The following is a 16,684-nucleotide window of genomic DNA, read 5'->3' as shown; positions in this document are numbered from 1 at the left end:
TAGCTTTGGTATAATGTCTTCGACCCTCTTGCTGCTTTCACATCCAGAGGCTTATTTTTTGGGACATTTTTGCCATATTGGCTGCTGTGATGAGGACTACCGCCTCAGTACATCAGGCGCACAACATAGACGCTAGGTTATCCAGCACCCCATCCAGAGGCTTTTTGGTAAACAGCAGGGATTAGTTGTTGGACACCTATTCTTTTCACCTAGCTGCGTAGATTGGCACGTGTGGATGGTGCCAACTAATATCAGTTAGCATTTTTGACGCATTATCAATGACATATCGACTTGAAACCCAAAGTTTTCCTAAATAACTGATTTATAGCAAGCAGATCTACTGCATTTGTCTACTGCAAAATCTTGTCAATGGCGGGGAAAGAGTAAATATTGTTTGGAAACAGCTACAAGCATTACAGCCACCCGGACTGGGGTGTAGATACCGCCATGTGATTGCCTTTTTTCTTCCCTCAGATGTATTTGTTGAAAGACTTCATGCACAGAACCTTGACATCCATACCGTCACGGATGGGGACAAATAACCGTTACACCCTTACATTCAATACATCCTTAGTCATGTTCAGTTCTTTTGTAACTAAGAAATCAAAACATCTGCTGAATCGCTGAATTTTAATTGTAGTTATTTAACTTGAAGATGACATCTCACCTGTATCCGATCAGTGTAATGGTCGAGCAGCAGTACTCCAGAACTCGTCACTTTCTTGGTTTCCACCATCGTTTTGAGGTCTGCCAGCAAACTCATGTGTTTAGACATATCTGTTGCCAAAACCTGGAAAGAGAGTTGATATGGATATATTTCATAATGGTTGTTGGGCAAGGAAGGAGAACTATGGGAGCAGATAAAGAGAACTATGTGCAAGGTAATAGTTCTCATGATTCAGAAAGATTGTGTTGTCTACACTCACCATATCAATTACAAGTTTTCTCAGGCTCTGCCTTTGCCTCTTGCTAAGGTTCTGGAAGATGTCGCAGTTGTCCTCATGGAGCAGCTTGAAGCCCACAGCTAGGTGATGGTTCTCCAACACAGACTCATCGTTGTACATCAGGGCTAGCTCTGAGTCTGAAGGAAGCACCAAAGGACAGACATTGGTCAAAACACAGTAAATATATCACCTCATCTGCAGCAACATGATTTCACCATTAGTGATAGAAAAAGACTGTGCTGCCTTAAACATACTCTTCAGATCTTTGATTCACAAAAAGTAGATAAAACACGGTATAGAGGTCTCAAACACATAATAACAAGGAAACTCATGTAAAAAATTGCACAAAGATTGACACAAGAATTTTAAAAAGGAATCTAAAAACGCAAGGAAAACAACTTTTCTTGGTAAAAAGAAAGTTAATACAAGATGTTCTGAAAATAACTGACTCAGAGTAGTGGCTTTATCTGAAACTGACCAAGTGAATGGACCTGCCCTACCTATTTATTTTTTTGGGGAAAAGGGATTTTATAGACAATTTATGTTATGATTTAAATGTTCTTGTTCTTTGTTTAGGAGCACTTTTTTTGGTTGTATGCAATACATGAGGTTTAATCAAACCTAGGACATTTTGATTTTTAGCAAAAGTTGTATTTTAAGAGTCACTGCCATCAGGGCGCAGGTAGCGTAGTGGTACGGAGGCCATACAGTAGTCTTCCAAGAGGGCGGCCCAGGTTCGAATCCGACCTGCAGCTCCTTACCCGTATGTCATTCCCCACTCTCTCTCTCCCTGAATTCTATCCACTTTCTTCTACAATAAAGGCACAAAAAGCCCCAAAAATATTATTTTTTTAAATAGAAGAAATAAAAAGAGTCACTGCCATCATGGTGTCCCCTGTTTTCCCACTTTTATGATTAATATGTCTGTGTGTTTCTTAAATGTGATTTGGACTCACTTGTGTTTATGAGGAATTGGTTGGACACTCCAGGGTGGTCCACATCATGGATGGCAGCAGCAAATAGTGCAGCAAGTATCTCAAGATCAGTAAACACAGCCTTATGGTGAGAAGAGAAAGAGAAAAAGGGAAAATGTTAAGGCGCAGTTTATAGTCTTTGAAGAGGGCCTTGTGTTTGTGAGAGTCTGTCCATTTGAATTTTGGCAGATCAGTCGAGGTATTTACATCTAGAGCCGGTGTAGATAGCAGGACATGAGTGGACTGAGTGACATCTGCAGCGTGGAGGCTATTGTGGTAGGCCACATTGGCATGGTAGTGGTCCTCCAGGGTCATCACATAGGTGACAAAAGTGTCCACAGGGATTCGGAAGGTCTTCAGTAGATCTCTCTCCTGCAGCAGAGATAGTACACAGGTGCCATGGACATCAATAAGTCAAGCAACGTGTTACCATTCAGGTGCTAGTCAAAGCAGTTCCTCTCACCTGGAAGATGGCAAACATTATGCAGCTGAGGGGTCGGTTATTAGAGAACTCTGCCACACGAAAGATATTAAGGCCCCACTTGTTTAAGTCGTTCAGCTCCTGAAGGCACAACAGACAGCATTAGCAAACATTATTAAAACCAGTTAGCATAGTGTCACCCATCTTATTTGCAAAGATCCATGTTACCATTGATGTTTGTTGTCAAATAATTACATTTATCAGATTTGTACTGAGTTGCATGGAACCTAAAGTTTACAACATTCAACTGGTTATAATTCTTGACATCTTTTTGTATTTTAAGTCTTGGAATAATGCAATTGGTTTCTGCTCTAGTGCTTAACATTTTTTTTGAGGAGACATTAAACATGTGTTGGTCTGTTATTATATTTAGAGTAAGACAATGGCATTCAGATGGTCAGAAAAAGGCTTGTCAGCTAAGACTGTTGTTCTCTCGCTAGAGTTTTTTGCAGCAAGACAGAAAAAATCAATTTCATCCCTTAATAACAAATGCGACAATTGAAGAAATATTTACCCTGGCTAATGAATCCTCATGTTCAGTCTTTACCCCAAAGCGAGGCATGGTGGAGTTAGAAAGGCTGGAACTGTGCGTGAGCTTCTTCACACCACTGATATGACACATGGGCTTCTCCCGCTCCCTCAAAGTTGGGGATGGGATCTCCACCTCATTCTGCTTATCTTTTGGGGGCAAGATGGAGGTCAGTCAGAATAGAGACTTGTGTTGTGCTTGGCTCAGGCTACAGGCACATGCGCCATAAAGGATTTGCTACAGCTGTTGGTCATCAGAGCATGGCAGGTTTGTGTTACCTAGAAAGGTAGTGGAGATGTATTCTGACACCTGGTTCCCTGAGCGACTCATCTCTGACAAATGGGACAGCTCCCGGTTCAACATCCTCTTGAACTGATGGGAGGAGAGATAGAGACAAGAGGTGTGTGACAAAGTAGAAGCACAAAATTCTCCAAAATAAAGACATCAGCAGAATAATCAACATTATGCATAGGATCCCATTTGTTCTAATAAATATAAAAACATTTCTGTGAGTCAAATATGATACAGTGGATTATAATCCTCAATCTCACTTTATACACTTAAGGATGAGAAAATAAATTATTAATCATCCCTCCTCTTTTGAGAACATACTGTTCAATAGAACAACTCACACTTCTTTCAATTGATTGTCATTTATTTTCAATACGCAGTAATGTAGTTTGTTTAAAATATTTTTCTCCAGTGGTTGTCATGGACAACCAGTCTGCAGGTCTTTGCAGTACAAGCGAAAATGTGATTAAGTGAATACATTATCCCTGCAGACAGAAAACACTGTTCTTCAATTTTCCCTCAGCCTTTGTATAATATTTTTTAACAACGGTTGTGTTTGGAGGCTTGGAAGCCATCTGTCGCACAAGTCATTCAAAGGTACAATGCGATTTGGACAAGACCCCTCGGTCTGTGTCCTACTGACTGATCTTTCACACATAACAATCCCCATGGCAACCAGAGCGGTTGCCGTGGCAACTGCCTCCTCATAGTCAGTCCTTCAGCTTGATGTGAGAGCGGTGGCTGCTTGGGTGACAATCTGAGAGAGTAGGCAGGTGTCTCTGACCTTTACCAAGGTCAACCCTCCCTTCCTGCTTTGTTCCCTCTCTACATCTGTCTATTTCTTATTTCTGTTCCTCCCCTCTCTCCCGAGGTAAACAACTCTCCTCGCTGCAGCCCTCGAGCCCCAAAATCCTCCCTTGTCCTCACTCCTGCACATTCAGTCAAATCTCTTTATTGACCCATGCCGTCTGGTGTGGCCTTTGTTTTATGATTGCGCAAGCAAACATCAAATTTTAGAGTCAGTCATCAGGAAAGCAAGTCAAGCCCAGTGGCACACTTAAGACAGAAGGATCAGCCCAAACCTATTCCTCTCTCTTGCTCTCGCTCTCATTCTTCCCTTCTGTTATAATGTAAAGCTGAGTCATAGCTGCCAACCAACACTTCCACGGTGCCAGTCCGAGTGCCAGGACAAACAGCACTCTCCCTCTAACACTGACTAATAAAGCAGACATGCTAACGTTGCACTGAAATGACCACAAATGCTAACTGCTAGCTGCACATGTAGGGGACCAGAAATCTTTATTTACCTAAATGTAGGCTCATGAAAAAATACTATGCATCCAGTTATTACATTCAACTTGGAACTGAATACTAAACATGCTAAATTTGACACTCCTCTGAACTTAACCTGTATTTTGAATGAATTCATAATTCAAAAAAATGAGCACTGAAGCAACTTATGTATCAAAAGGTCAACATACCATACAAAATAGCAGGAACGACAAAACCCGGAATTGACTTAACTAACATGGTGAAAGGACAACAAATCGACTGCATAATTGACATGTGAGAAAAAAACTCACGCAGTGTCAAACCTCATATATTTTTAAGGATGTTTTGTGGCACACCTGAGGAATAAAGAAAGAAAATAAAACATCTACTCAATCCTGGGACAATAAGCATTGTCCTTCAACAACAATATGCTTGGCTTCCTTGAGTCTTTATTGAGGCCAGCCTCAGAGTAGCAGGAGAGAAAGGCAGTGGGATGTGGGACGCAGGTGTGGAGGATGGAAACGGACATTATGTGACACTGCAAAATACCTGCAGTGAAGACAGCAAGATTACTTAAAAAATTCCAAAAGCTATTTCTTGTGTTCGGAGCATCTTGGTGTTTTCTCAGAGGAGAGGAATATAGACCAGTATGGAAGGACAAAGAATGAGAGTGATATTGTTTTTTTTGTTTACAGTGCTGCGGCAATGTGGAAACACAGAGAAGAGTTAATTAACTCTGTGCCTTTATCACTGTTCCCCTTCATGGATTTATTTAAAAATGTACAGGAATATACCCACCACCCACAGTTTCTCACAAAGCCACTGTCTGACCCATAAAACCTTCCTTGAACACATCAGATTTTATCTAGTATATCATAAACTATTCTCCATGAAGCACCTTGTACTGTAATGTTCTCCCTAACAGACATTCAACTCATAAACAGATTATGGTTGGAGTAAAACCAGCAAGTAAGCACAAATAGATGAGTTGTTCACACATGCATAAATGTTGCCATAACAATTGAAGAGTCAAAACATTTATCCAAGATGGCCACTGCCAGGCCTCATTGCCCTCTGCAAACTCTCCCAGTCCTACCTGGTCCCACCAACCGATGAGCCAGGGCCTGGAGCAGGTCTCACAGAACAGGTCCACTAAGGGTGTCCTGCGCTCTGCCGCTGTCCCACCCCCATCCAGAACCCCTCCAGCAGCCGCATCAAGGTCCAGCTCTGCCCCTGCCCTCCCCTGCAGGGGGCTGTAGCTGGAGGAGCGGGGCAGCCTGTAACCTCCTGGTACGGGCGAGGGGCAAGGGGATGGTGCAGGGTCAATGGCCTCCACCACACCCATGTTGAGGGTGACAGGGGGTTTGGGCCGATGGCACAGGCAAGAGGTGCGGTAGTGGAGCGGGGTGGGCGCACTGCAGGTGCCCCAGTGGCATGAGGGCGTCGTCAGGGTGTGTGGGGAGAGGCCACAACCAGTCAAGCCGGGACTCTCCAGAGTGACGGCTGCCCCGAGATGGGGGACCAAGGAACAGGGGAAGGGGGTGAGGGTAGGGGTTGTTGTTGAAAACAGTCCTTGCCTACATGCAGCACCCCAAAGCAGACCCCCCAGTCAGTCCAGAGACAGGCTCCAGCCTAAATGTTGTCCAAAGATGAGGGTCCCCCTGATGGGCAGACCAGGAGCCCCCTGGATCTGGCTGCTGTGGAGACTACATCTTATCCCATTTGCAGAGCAGACTGACCCAAATGTAGTCACTGCAGGGTAGGGGTGTATGGAAGCCAAAACAGGGAAGATGGAGGGAAACAGAGAGGGATTGAGGGACCGTCTGAAGGGCACAGAGAGGACCCAATGGAGGAGATGAGTGGGAATGTGAGAGATATGCAAACGAAAAAAATAATGAGGGCAGAGCTGCTTGACAAACAGTAATAAAAAATTTAGGTAATGGAGGTGAGAGGGATGTAGTGATGGTGACGACAGGATGGAGAGATGACCATAGAATTTAATGATGGGGGTGAGGGTAGCTTGGATGGCAGCAGGATCATTGGGAATGAGGAAGGGAGAACCGGATGACAGTAGCAGCAGAGACAACCAGGATGGAGAGGATAGGAGGAGGAGAAAGAGTCAGAGAGGGATGTGAGCAGGCCTGTAGCAGACGATCAGGCTGAAGAATCAAACCAGAGCTGTGGTCTTGAAAAACAGGCTCCCTCTCCCTGCGTCGACTGCCCCTCCCCCACGGTACGGATCCACAGGCCCGGCCCAGTCCTACCGGTGCATCAGCTCGCTTGTGCTGTTGCACACACCGATTCCAGCAACCCACAGTCAGTCAGGCTGGCTCCGCTGCCCAGTCCCCTGCTCCTAGTCAATCCATGCCTCAGCTGTCTAAAATGCCAGAGGTCTAATCCTGCCGCTTTAGGCTGCCATTCTTCCTCCAATGCTCTGCTTCTTGCGCCATTTCCCTGGATGCTGTAGACAGCTCTCGCAAGCTAATCAGGCAGTGTGGCTGCAGGCGCATGCATGTGTGTGTGTGTGTGTGTGTCTGTGCTTGCCTCTGCTGGCTGGCTGGATGCGCATGTGCAACAAGACAGCATGTACGTCTGCTGAGAATATGTGTGTAAGTGAGGGTGAGTATGAGTGAGAGACTGAGTGGGAATATTCATGTGTACCTCCATGTAGGCACAGTGCAGAGGATTTCTGTAGCTTATTTTGCAGCTACATAAAAGGCAGCACCAAATGAACAGGCTCCATTTAGCCTAGGATACTTTTTTTCTGCATATTTGTACACACACATACATATACATTATGTCATTCAAGCCCTGTTATCTCTCTCTCAATCATTTCATCAAAAGCCTGAATAATGATTCTTAGTTATTATAATGATAATAACTAAGAACCTCACTATAAATAATTATTGAGTGCAACATGGGAAGAATTTGTAGAATAAAACAAACAAGGTACTGTCCCTTTAAGAAAGAACACTATTAAAGGAGCATCGCCTCCATTTGATTGGTTGTTGCCCAAACCACATGGCTTGTGGTCAGAGTTGCAAGCCAATGGCTTAAAGAGAAGGGCAGACCCTGCTGCTGTTCGATAGCAACCAAGGTTACAGCAGAGACATCAGCATCAGGACCCCCTCCCTCTCATGTCCCCCATACCCACAGTGTCACCATTCCTCCCTTCTGTCTCCCACAAATACAGATGTGTGCATCTCAACGTAACCTGCCCATGCGCATAGATAGAAATGAACACCAAAATTCAATACAACCAGCCTACGACTCTTACAGTTACACAAATACAGACAGAGTGACATAAAAACCCAGAGATGGATTTCTACATGTGAGGTGCATATCACATTAATTCAACTTTATCTAAAAATTAACAAACAAAATAAGAAACACATGTTTTTAAAAATTACTATTTTTTTATATACAACTCTAAAAATGTACCGAAATACCTCTGCAGCACATGGCTCATTCAACAATCATACTTCATTTTCCTTACAATATTTTGTCTTTATATGTAAAGATTGAAAGTGAAGGTTTTACACAAAGGTTTGAGGAGGAAAATGCAGAGATCCTAATCACTCACATTTATGAGTATGTTTGCTGATGCTCCAGCCTATTATTTTTTTTAAAATGATAGTAATTTATGTGCCCTTTTCTAGCTGCATTATTTGTATGCAGCTACAATACAAATAAGGCAAATAAGGCCGTATTTGTACAGTGGAAGCTTAAACAGGAAGTTTTCCACCATCTAATTTGTACTATCAGGGTTTATTATGATAATAGTGTCATGAGGTTATAAAAAAATATATATTTAGGTATTTATAATATCATAATATATGTGTTTATTCATTATGAGTTGTCATTATATTAATAATGTGCCATACAGTGATGAAAAAAAAGTTTTATATATTCGTCGAGAAGCTTGCCAAGTTACCAATTTGATGACAAACTATCAGCACCGTGAGAGATGTTTGTGTGTGGACAGGTATATGCACACCTTGTTGGAGGCCATCTCGCTGACTGAGCGGTGGGTCTGAATGGTCTCCAGCTGGTCCAGACACCAGTCCAGTTCATCCAGAGTCTCCCGAGCCATCTGCTGGTATGTTTCCTCTGGGAATGACACGCGCGGATTAGACACATGCTGAATACACAGAACAACAATAAAACCAGAGCAGAAAAAATATTGCTAAAGCACTGAAGGCTTGTTAGAAAAAATATCTATGTACTGTGAGCTATGCCCTTTTTTAAAAATCTATTATAGCCAGTGCATGCATTTACAATAACTGACCCAAAGTATTTTTTTCTGATTTCATGAAAATATTATATATAATGTTATAATATGATATATAAATATTACATATATAATATTTGTAAACAAAGCCACAGCAATGTATATTTTTAAATTATGATCAGCTGAAGCCACATAAAGTTTTAGTTTACATTTAAAACACATCTATTAGCCCATGATTGATTTGCAGGTCTAAATATGTGGCTATACTTGTCTTATAACTGTATGATTAGATGAGAAATACGTTATATTTAAAGGTATTGTAATCTTTTAACAGAAACAGATGTTGCAGCATTCTTCAGTTTCTGGCTGTTCAGAGATATTCTCATTTCTTTACACACAGTTAGTTTCTGCATTACATGTTGAGTGATACAAACTGTATTTAGTCTCGTAAAATGTGTTCAGTTCATGTGAGGACCCTCAGTAGTAGGCACATGATGGTCTGTGCTGCAGTCATTTTCATTACTGAAGATGCATTCGGGGAGTGTGGGAGCCTTAGTGTGTCCTTAAGGCCGTGTGAGGGGAGTGTGGGTCTCTTTGGACCGCAAGTTTTTAATTAGCTGACAGCATACCAGAGAGTGTAGCTTGGGGAACAGTGGGTTGGCTTGTCACTGGTGACCTCCTGTGGACAAACACAGCATTACATCAGAGGGAGACGCACACGCTGCTGCCCCCTGCTGGGGTTCAACATGCATTTATCATTTCAACAAGAGGGGACAAAAGGCTTGGCTCACAGAGGAGGTATGACTATTTCTATGTATGTTATTCATTAATAGGCACATGAAAAAGAGACAAAGAGAGGTTTGCATGTCTATTTAAAAAGTTATTTTATCATAAAACTCCAATGTGTGAATATAAATTCCCAATATTCAAGGACCCTGAATAGTGAAACACAAAATATGAGTTCTGCTCAACATTTATTATTCTATTTATTAGGAACCCTCATGGTTTATAATATGTAGTTAGATGCATTTTCAGAGCCAGACACAGCATAATTATAGATGCTGATAATTCTGTACAGCACAGCTTTATATATCATATTGACGTGGCGCTAAAAGCCTGCCAACTCAAGCTCCCTCTTTCTGCTGCATTTCAAAGAAGAATAATTTTAGCGTTATTGACCATCTCCGTCGTCTGGGTACAGAGTCAGGGACACACACATGCCGAGGCAAGTTGTTCTCTGCTCTCGGTCCTCAGCCAGCAAGTTGGAGGGACGCCAGAAAGAATTACAGATCATATTTTCCTTGAGCATAGTATGATAACTGCAAACTCTTTAATCATTATGGCTAAAGTGTTTCCCTGGAGAAAGGAGAGGGAGGCACAGGCAAACACACACTGCAAACTAAGCAGGTAGTCGTGACGAGTGGAAGTGGGGGGAGGGGTGTTTGACAGCATGATACTGACTTGTTAGTGGGTGTTGTGACATTGGCGAGGATGGTGAAGTTGCTTCTTACAGTTCGTAGGCTGGCCAACACCTGGGGGATGGATGGACAGTGTAGGAGGGACAGAAGAAGTGGGAGGGAAGGGGGGAGAAAGGGAACAGGAGGAGTGGGGAGAAGGGAGAGGGGACAAGTTCACTGCACTAATTAGCCACCGTATTAGTCATTTACAGCAATTTAACATGTCAGGAAGGTGCATGAGGAAACATACCTGAGCGAAAGGGGTGACGATCATGTCTTCGGCGTGCCTACAGGGCAAGAGATGAGAACAGAAAAGATGAATGTGAGTGTTACTGGCCGCTGAGGCACTTGGTGTTAGTGTTTATATGAGAGGCTGTGTCTGTGAGCTGCGTGTTTACAGAGCCCTATGTGGATACAAACAGAGAAACAGCCCTGAAATCAATATGGAAGGGTTTTTTTTGGGTGGTTTCAACAAGCCAGGAGACAGAGCACAGCAGTCAATGTTAAGAGATTCATCATGATTTCATTAGCATAATGATTGCATAATTACAAGAACAACAGTTGCATTGTTGATTGGGATAATGTGCACTTACTGTGGTGTGTCTGTGAGGGGACACTGAAGATTTAAAAAAGAAAAAATGTGTTTAAGTTCAGTCTGCCGCGTGACGGATCGAGGATGATGGCTTCATGCTTACCCCTCACTGTTGACGGAGGAGTTGCGTGACATGGTTTTGGGCGACGTGTCGTAGTCCGAGTCGGAGCGGTAGAGGAAGGACTCCCTGCGCTGGCTCTGAGGGAAAGAAGGGTGGAGCACCAACCCGGGACTCGCCTGCGAATCCATGGGACTGCGGCCTGGCGAGGGACCATTCTCTGAATCGAAGCTGAACGATAAGGAGATGAAAAAAAGAGTTTACAACTGTTGCTCTAAGTGTCTGTTTGTCTTCTGCTTCTCGTATCTCACAGTGATGACAAATAGATGCAAGATAAGCCCAAACACAAGAAAGGAAGTCCTTCCTGCTGAAAGGTTTTTGGTGTTTAGGAGAGGAAGTTGAAGAAAGAGAGATGTGACAGATGCAGCAGCGTCTCTGTGGTGCCAGAATGCCCTGAGAATTACACTTTGCTGTCAAATTTCAGATCAAGTCATGTTAAAGTGAACAAAATGAGCCACATCTTTAACAGCATGTCCCTTGGCCAAAGCTGTCTGTCTGACAGCCTGAGTGATTGAGGTTTTACATTTTGATTCAGATTTCTTCAGGGAAAAATCCCCAACAAGGATAGACAACGGTGCATATTAAAACTGCTTATGTCATCAGCAAACTTTGGCAAAAAAGCAAAGTGACCAAGTGGATACTACAAACATTAAATCTACCCTCAAAAAAAGAAAAGAAGCGACAAAGGAACATTGTTATTGACCTTTACAGTCATGTCAAATCAATGTCTGTTGACTCCTTTGGAGACACAGCATCAGGCCATCACATTGCTGATTAGCATTAAAAATCCAAAACACAAGGCTGAAACTAATATGCCACAACCTTTTACATTCCAGATTAGCCCAAGGAGACACAGCAACACACTTCTCAGGTTGCAATCTTCTGTTTTCCAACAACATCTGAAGTCATTGTTCCATACCAAAAATCGTCAAACCAGTTTGTTTTTTTCTTTCTGTACCTAAGAAATTCAGACATTTATTGAATCACAATTAGGAGTTTAGCATCAGATATCAAAAAATAGTTGATCACTTTTTTAGAACAGCACAGTCAAATACAATATTTGTAAAAGGTTAACAGTTTAACTGGTTGAGTTTGATGTTGAAGCAGACCCTTCCATACACAAGGATATGAATCTGTAATTGACACTTTTAGGCTGCTGTCAAATGTAGGAGGACAAGGACAGACAGGGAAGCAGGTTGCAGTGTAGCTGCAGCATCTATTTTTAATGTGATATAACTTTCATCCCCACAACATCTCCCCACTTCTCCAAAACTTCTCAAACTATACATGTACAACCCAGTTGTTGTATGGCTTTCAGTTTGACTATGAATATGAAGTTTGAAGTGTGAAGTGTGATATTTTTAGAACACGTGTCTAAGTTGGCCAGTTAAGGAGCCCCTCCTCCCCCCTGAAGGTTTTTTTTTAATATGGCTAGAGATCAAATTATCATTTCACAAGTTGGCCCAGCATCGTACAACACATCAAAAATGTGTACCAGGGGGGACCCTCTGATGGCTGCATGCACTAATCCTCTTTTCTTTCTTTTTTCTCCTCCAAACAGTGAATGTAGTTTTAAGACTTCAGCATCCTGAGTTTTTCCTCCTCTAAAGTCTAATCCATCTGAATAAAGTCACAAGTGTGCGCATTGAATACTAAATCCTGAAATCTATTGAAGCTCTCTTCAATACTTGTGAATAATAAATATTTGAACAAATGTTTGTAATACTTGCATCTCACCCACATGAATGCAGAGTACTCACAAATCACTGATGGAACATATTTTTAAATAGATAAGAGATCATTAAGTGAGTACTTCCCAAAATCAAATCACTAGTCTGGTGCAAAACTTTACCTGCAAAAACAATGTGCTGAGCGCCTGCGCTCCTGGATACTGCGGTTCAGTTTCATACGTCGAAACAGAGCAGAGCCCCCGGGTCCCCGAGAGTGATCACTTGGTGACACAGGTGAGGTGAGAGAGGGCACAGGAGGTGGACCCTCAGGACTCTCCCACAACCTCAGCTGTCGCGTCAGCTTCCTCTGACTCATGGTTGCCGACTCTGGCCCTGGTGTAGCCGACCAGTTAAAGAAAACTCCCCCAGCCTCCACTTAAAACTGGCTGCCTCCCTCCCACGCAGCCCCTCTCGTGGACTTTTTAATGCGCTGGCTCACGTCTCAGGCAGACAGCACCTGCTGTACGTGGCCCAGACTGTTCTCAATCCAGAGCCAGATCTAATAACAAGGCCTGATCCTCCCTTCAGTCCTGGTCTCCCATGCGTGTCATGCCGGAGGAGTCAAAGTGCATGGATATGCATATCCTGCTTTCAGTCATCCTCAGACCCTGGAGGCTTAAACTTCAGTTCACCCCTTCTCACATACTCAGTTTGTTCCCTGGATTTCAGGAGGTCTCCTTAATCCTTGCCTGTGCAGGTTTGTGTGTTCCTCCGCTCAGTTCTGTAACCGCCTCCAAGAGGAGAGCTCTTCTGATATTTCACCACCTCAGCTCTGTTTCAGTCCAACACCGCTGCTGGGACCAACTGGCCCAAACTGGACCATGTGTCGTCATCTGGTCTCCAGGTTAATGTGGCTGCTGTCTCACATGCCCCTTCTGTGAGACACCTGGGCTGCAAAAACAACCACGAGACATGCAATGATCTCTGTTAATTTCCTAATTAGTCAGCCTTTCGCCCTTCACGTTGTATCTGTTCCTTCTTCACTCCTCCCCCCCACCACCCCAGTGCAAGCATGTGCTCTCACTATCCTTATCTCACTGCACACAGTTCCTCTGCAGCAACAGGAAGGCTGATCAGAAAGAGTAACAGACAACAGTCTAGAAGAGAGCAGCACACAGAGTCTGTGTAATGAGGATTTCAAGGGAAGATAGAACACAACCCAGAGAGAGGAGGAAGGCAGGGGGAAAAGGGGTTGACTCATACCCCTGTGTAAATGTTTACATGTTCCACTAAAGAGCGTGCAAGGTTTGCGCCCAAAACATTTTGTATTTTGACATCAACAGCCTTGCTCTAAACAGCACTTTTCCTTGGCCTTTAGATGTGAGCAGACCCGGTGCTACCTTAACATCCTACATGAGCAACAATTAGACCATGAAATAGCTTTCAAACAAGGAGCATTAGGTCAACCATAACTAATTCAGTGATGACATCGGAGATAGCAATGTGAGACCGCCTCAAGCAGGATTTGTTTTTTACACTTATGTGGTCACATGCCTACTTTACTTTCAGGGTGCTTCTCAAAATGCAAAAAACAGTATTTGACGGCAGTGTTTATAAAACTGTGTTGGAGCTGTTGTGTTTGCTTTCAGCACAGTTGCAAAAAGGATATTGATTAATAGCATTCTAACTACCTCATTAACCACCGAATTACCAAAATTGCATGTGCAAACATCACTGTTGCAAATAGGTGGAACTTCCCCTAAAGACAGAATGAGAGAAGTGGTGAGCACGTTATCAAAGTCATACATCACTGTTCCTTTGTAATGATATTGCAATTGTGTGAAAGAGATTCTCAGAGATTCTATCTGTAACATTACATTGCTGTCATTTCATAGAGGAACACATTTATACGGGACTGTTTTTGTAGTGGAATTACAGTCCTTTTTATGTCTTTCTAAAGAGTCCGAGTCAAGTAGATTACCAAATATATATGTGGATATTTAGTCTTTGGTGATTTATTTATAACATCATTCAATTTCAAAACAAAGGCCAAGTCCAGTACTGTGTTTCAGTAAGTTATGTCTATAAGAATAATTCCTGTCCATTCTTCAGGTTTGTTGTAATGTCTGAAATTAGAAAAAGAAACAATAGTATCACCAAACCTTGATTCAAAGTCATTTTTAATTTCTGCTTGTCAAAGTGGAAAACTCTCCAAACACTTCTCGCTGTTGGTAGTTGGGCTAACCTATCGTCAGTGTTTTGAATACAGATTTGAAAACTGAAATTGTGTGTGTGTGTGTGTGTGTGTGTGTGTGTGTGTGTGTGTGTGTGTGTGTGTGTGTGTGTGTGTGTGTGTGTGTGTGTGTGTGTGTGTGTGTGTGTGTGTGTGTGTGTGTGTGTGTGTGTGTGTGTGTGTGTGTGTGTGTGTGTGTGTGTGTGTGTGTGTGTGTGTGTGTGTGTGTGTGTGTGTGTGTGTGTGTGTGTGTGTGTGTGTGTGTGTGAGTGAGTGAGTGAGTGAGTGAGTGAGTGAGTGAGTGAGTGAGTGAGTGAGTGAGTGAGTGAGTGAGTGAGTGAGTGAGTGAGTGAGTGAGTGAGTGAGTGAGTGAGTGAGTGAGTGAGTGAGATCATGTCAGCTGCACATCCTTGTGGCAACCTGTATTTCAATGTTTATTTGCTACCGTCGTGAGGCACCAACAGGAAAGATATACCAACTTTGTGTCAAAATTTGAATATACACTCTCCACATACAAAATGAGAGCACAAATGAGAAGACTTGTGAACAGTGGCTGGTTTTCTTTCTGTTAGAAAAGCTTGCAAAAAAAAAAGCTCGCAAAAAAACCTGCTCCATGAATTCAGTGTTCCACCTCTCAGCAAGCAGCTTAAAGCCTGAGCACAGGGAAGAACACAGAAGAGATAAGATGCCTTGTCAAGCTGTTTCCTCCTCGCCTCCTGTCTTCCACATTCAGTAGTTTACCCTGTCTCCTGAGTCTCTCCTTCCCCTCTCCGCTTTTACTGGTAGAGAGTAACTATTGTTTGTTTATGACACACAGGGGGATTGATGGTGCAGTTCTTCTAGGAAAGTCACTTCTGACAAGGCCTAACATACAGCACCTTTCAAAGACAGATTTGGAAAAATGTCAAGAATTTTAATTCTCATGACACTTACTATTGAAATCACTGGAGAGCTGATGAAGAGACAATTATTCTATCTCCTATTAAATACAGAGTCCCAGCTCAATAATAGCTGCTGAAACCTCTCAAAGTGACTCATACACACACACACACACACACACACACACACACACACACACACACACACACACACACACACACACACACACACACACACACACACACACACACACACACACACAGACAGACACAGATGTGGACACACACTAGCAGGAACACACCCCCATGTTGCACTTAAGTGCACACACGGGTGAACATTAGCTCTGAAGCTCTTTTATTTTCACTCAAACACTATAAAAAGACAAGCTAGATGCATGTACACATGGATACACACACACACACACACAGTGCACAGGGTGATTATAAGCCGGACTGTGGGCAGCTCTCTTGGTTTCATTATGTGAAAGCAGAGTCCCTGGAGTGTATCGCTGCGGACAATGACATGATGATCAGAGGTTTTCAGAGGGACAGGGATTTGTGCCGGCTGAGTGACTCGTTCTTACAGGAGATAACAAACCATCTCTGTGAGGATGGAGTGGAACACATTAAAGCTGCTGTCTCTCATGTAGCCTCGCTACCTGAACTGCCTCACTCTGTTAACTCACTTGAGCCGGGTGACGCACGCCACTGACAAAACTTATGTTCACGGATATGTTAACAACTCCAGCATCATCCTCGGTTGAACGAGGGTCTGCCTTTGAACTTGTGGCTTTATTGATCGTACAACACCAGCCAAAACTCTGGGTTTGTGTATTACAAATCTATAATTACAAATGAATCAAGTTTATATATGCCAGCATAATAAACCAAGTTTTTAACCAAGTAATGTCCTCTTCTTGTTTAACATTACAGACTGACATCGCACTGGCTCTCATACATTGATTTTCTAACCAGCTTTTGAATGTTCCTCAATAAAAGACAAACCTGTTGCTC

The 16,684-nt window shown here is 42.9% G+C and overlaps 1 protein-coding gene across 2 annotated transcripts in view; it reads right to left on the bottom strand.

The window, feature by feature from the left end:
- Positions 1-16,684, bottom strand: part of pde4a (phosphodiesterase 4A, cAMP-specific) — a 51,896-nt gene that overhangs the window by 10,328 nt on the left and 24,884 nt on the right. The window contains exons 1-13 of one of the 2 annotated variants that reach the window (XM_065964475.1): positions 12,742-13,639; positions 10,875-11,060; positions 10,430-10,466; positions 10,184-10,254; positions 9,352-9,401; positions 8,489-8,601; positions 3,207-3,300; positions 2,914-3,077; positions 2,382-2,480; positions 2,126-2,290; positions 1,901-2,000; positions 927-1,081; positions 668-790 (exon numbers count right to left, since the gene is read on the bottom strand). In XM_065964475.1, the coding sequence (XP_065820547.1) occupies positions 668-790; positions 927-1,081; positions 1,901-2,000; positions 2,126-2,290; positions 2,382-2,480; positions 2,914-3,077; positions 3,207-3,300; positions 8,489-8,601; positions 9,352-9,401; positions 10,184-10,254; positions 10,430-10,466; positions 10,875-11,060; positions 12,742-12,935 (1,551 nt within the window). In that variant the 5' untranslated portion in view covers positions 12,936-13,639. Of the gene's footprint in view, positions 1-667; positions 791-926; positions 1,082-1,900; positions 2,001-2,125; positions 2,291-2,381; positions 2,481-2,913; positions 3,078-3,206; positions 3,301-8,488; positions 8,602-9,351; positions 9,402-10,183; positions 10,255-10,429; positions 10,467-10,874; positions 11,061-12,741; positions 13,640-16,684 lie in introns of those variants that run through there. The other variant, XM_020644227.3, reaches the window with a different exon arrangement.

Source organism: Labrus bergylta, chromosome 16, assembly GCF_963930695.1.
Source record: "Labrus bergylta chromosome 16, fLabBer1.1, whole genome shotgun sequence".
Classification (NCBI taxonomy): Eukaryota; Metazoa; Chordata; class Actinopteri; order Labriformes; family Labridae; genus Labrus; species Labrus bergylta.
This window is presented reverse-complemented; position numbering and strand designations above follow the sequence as displayed.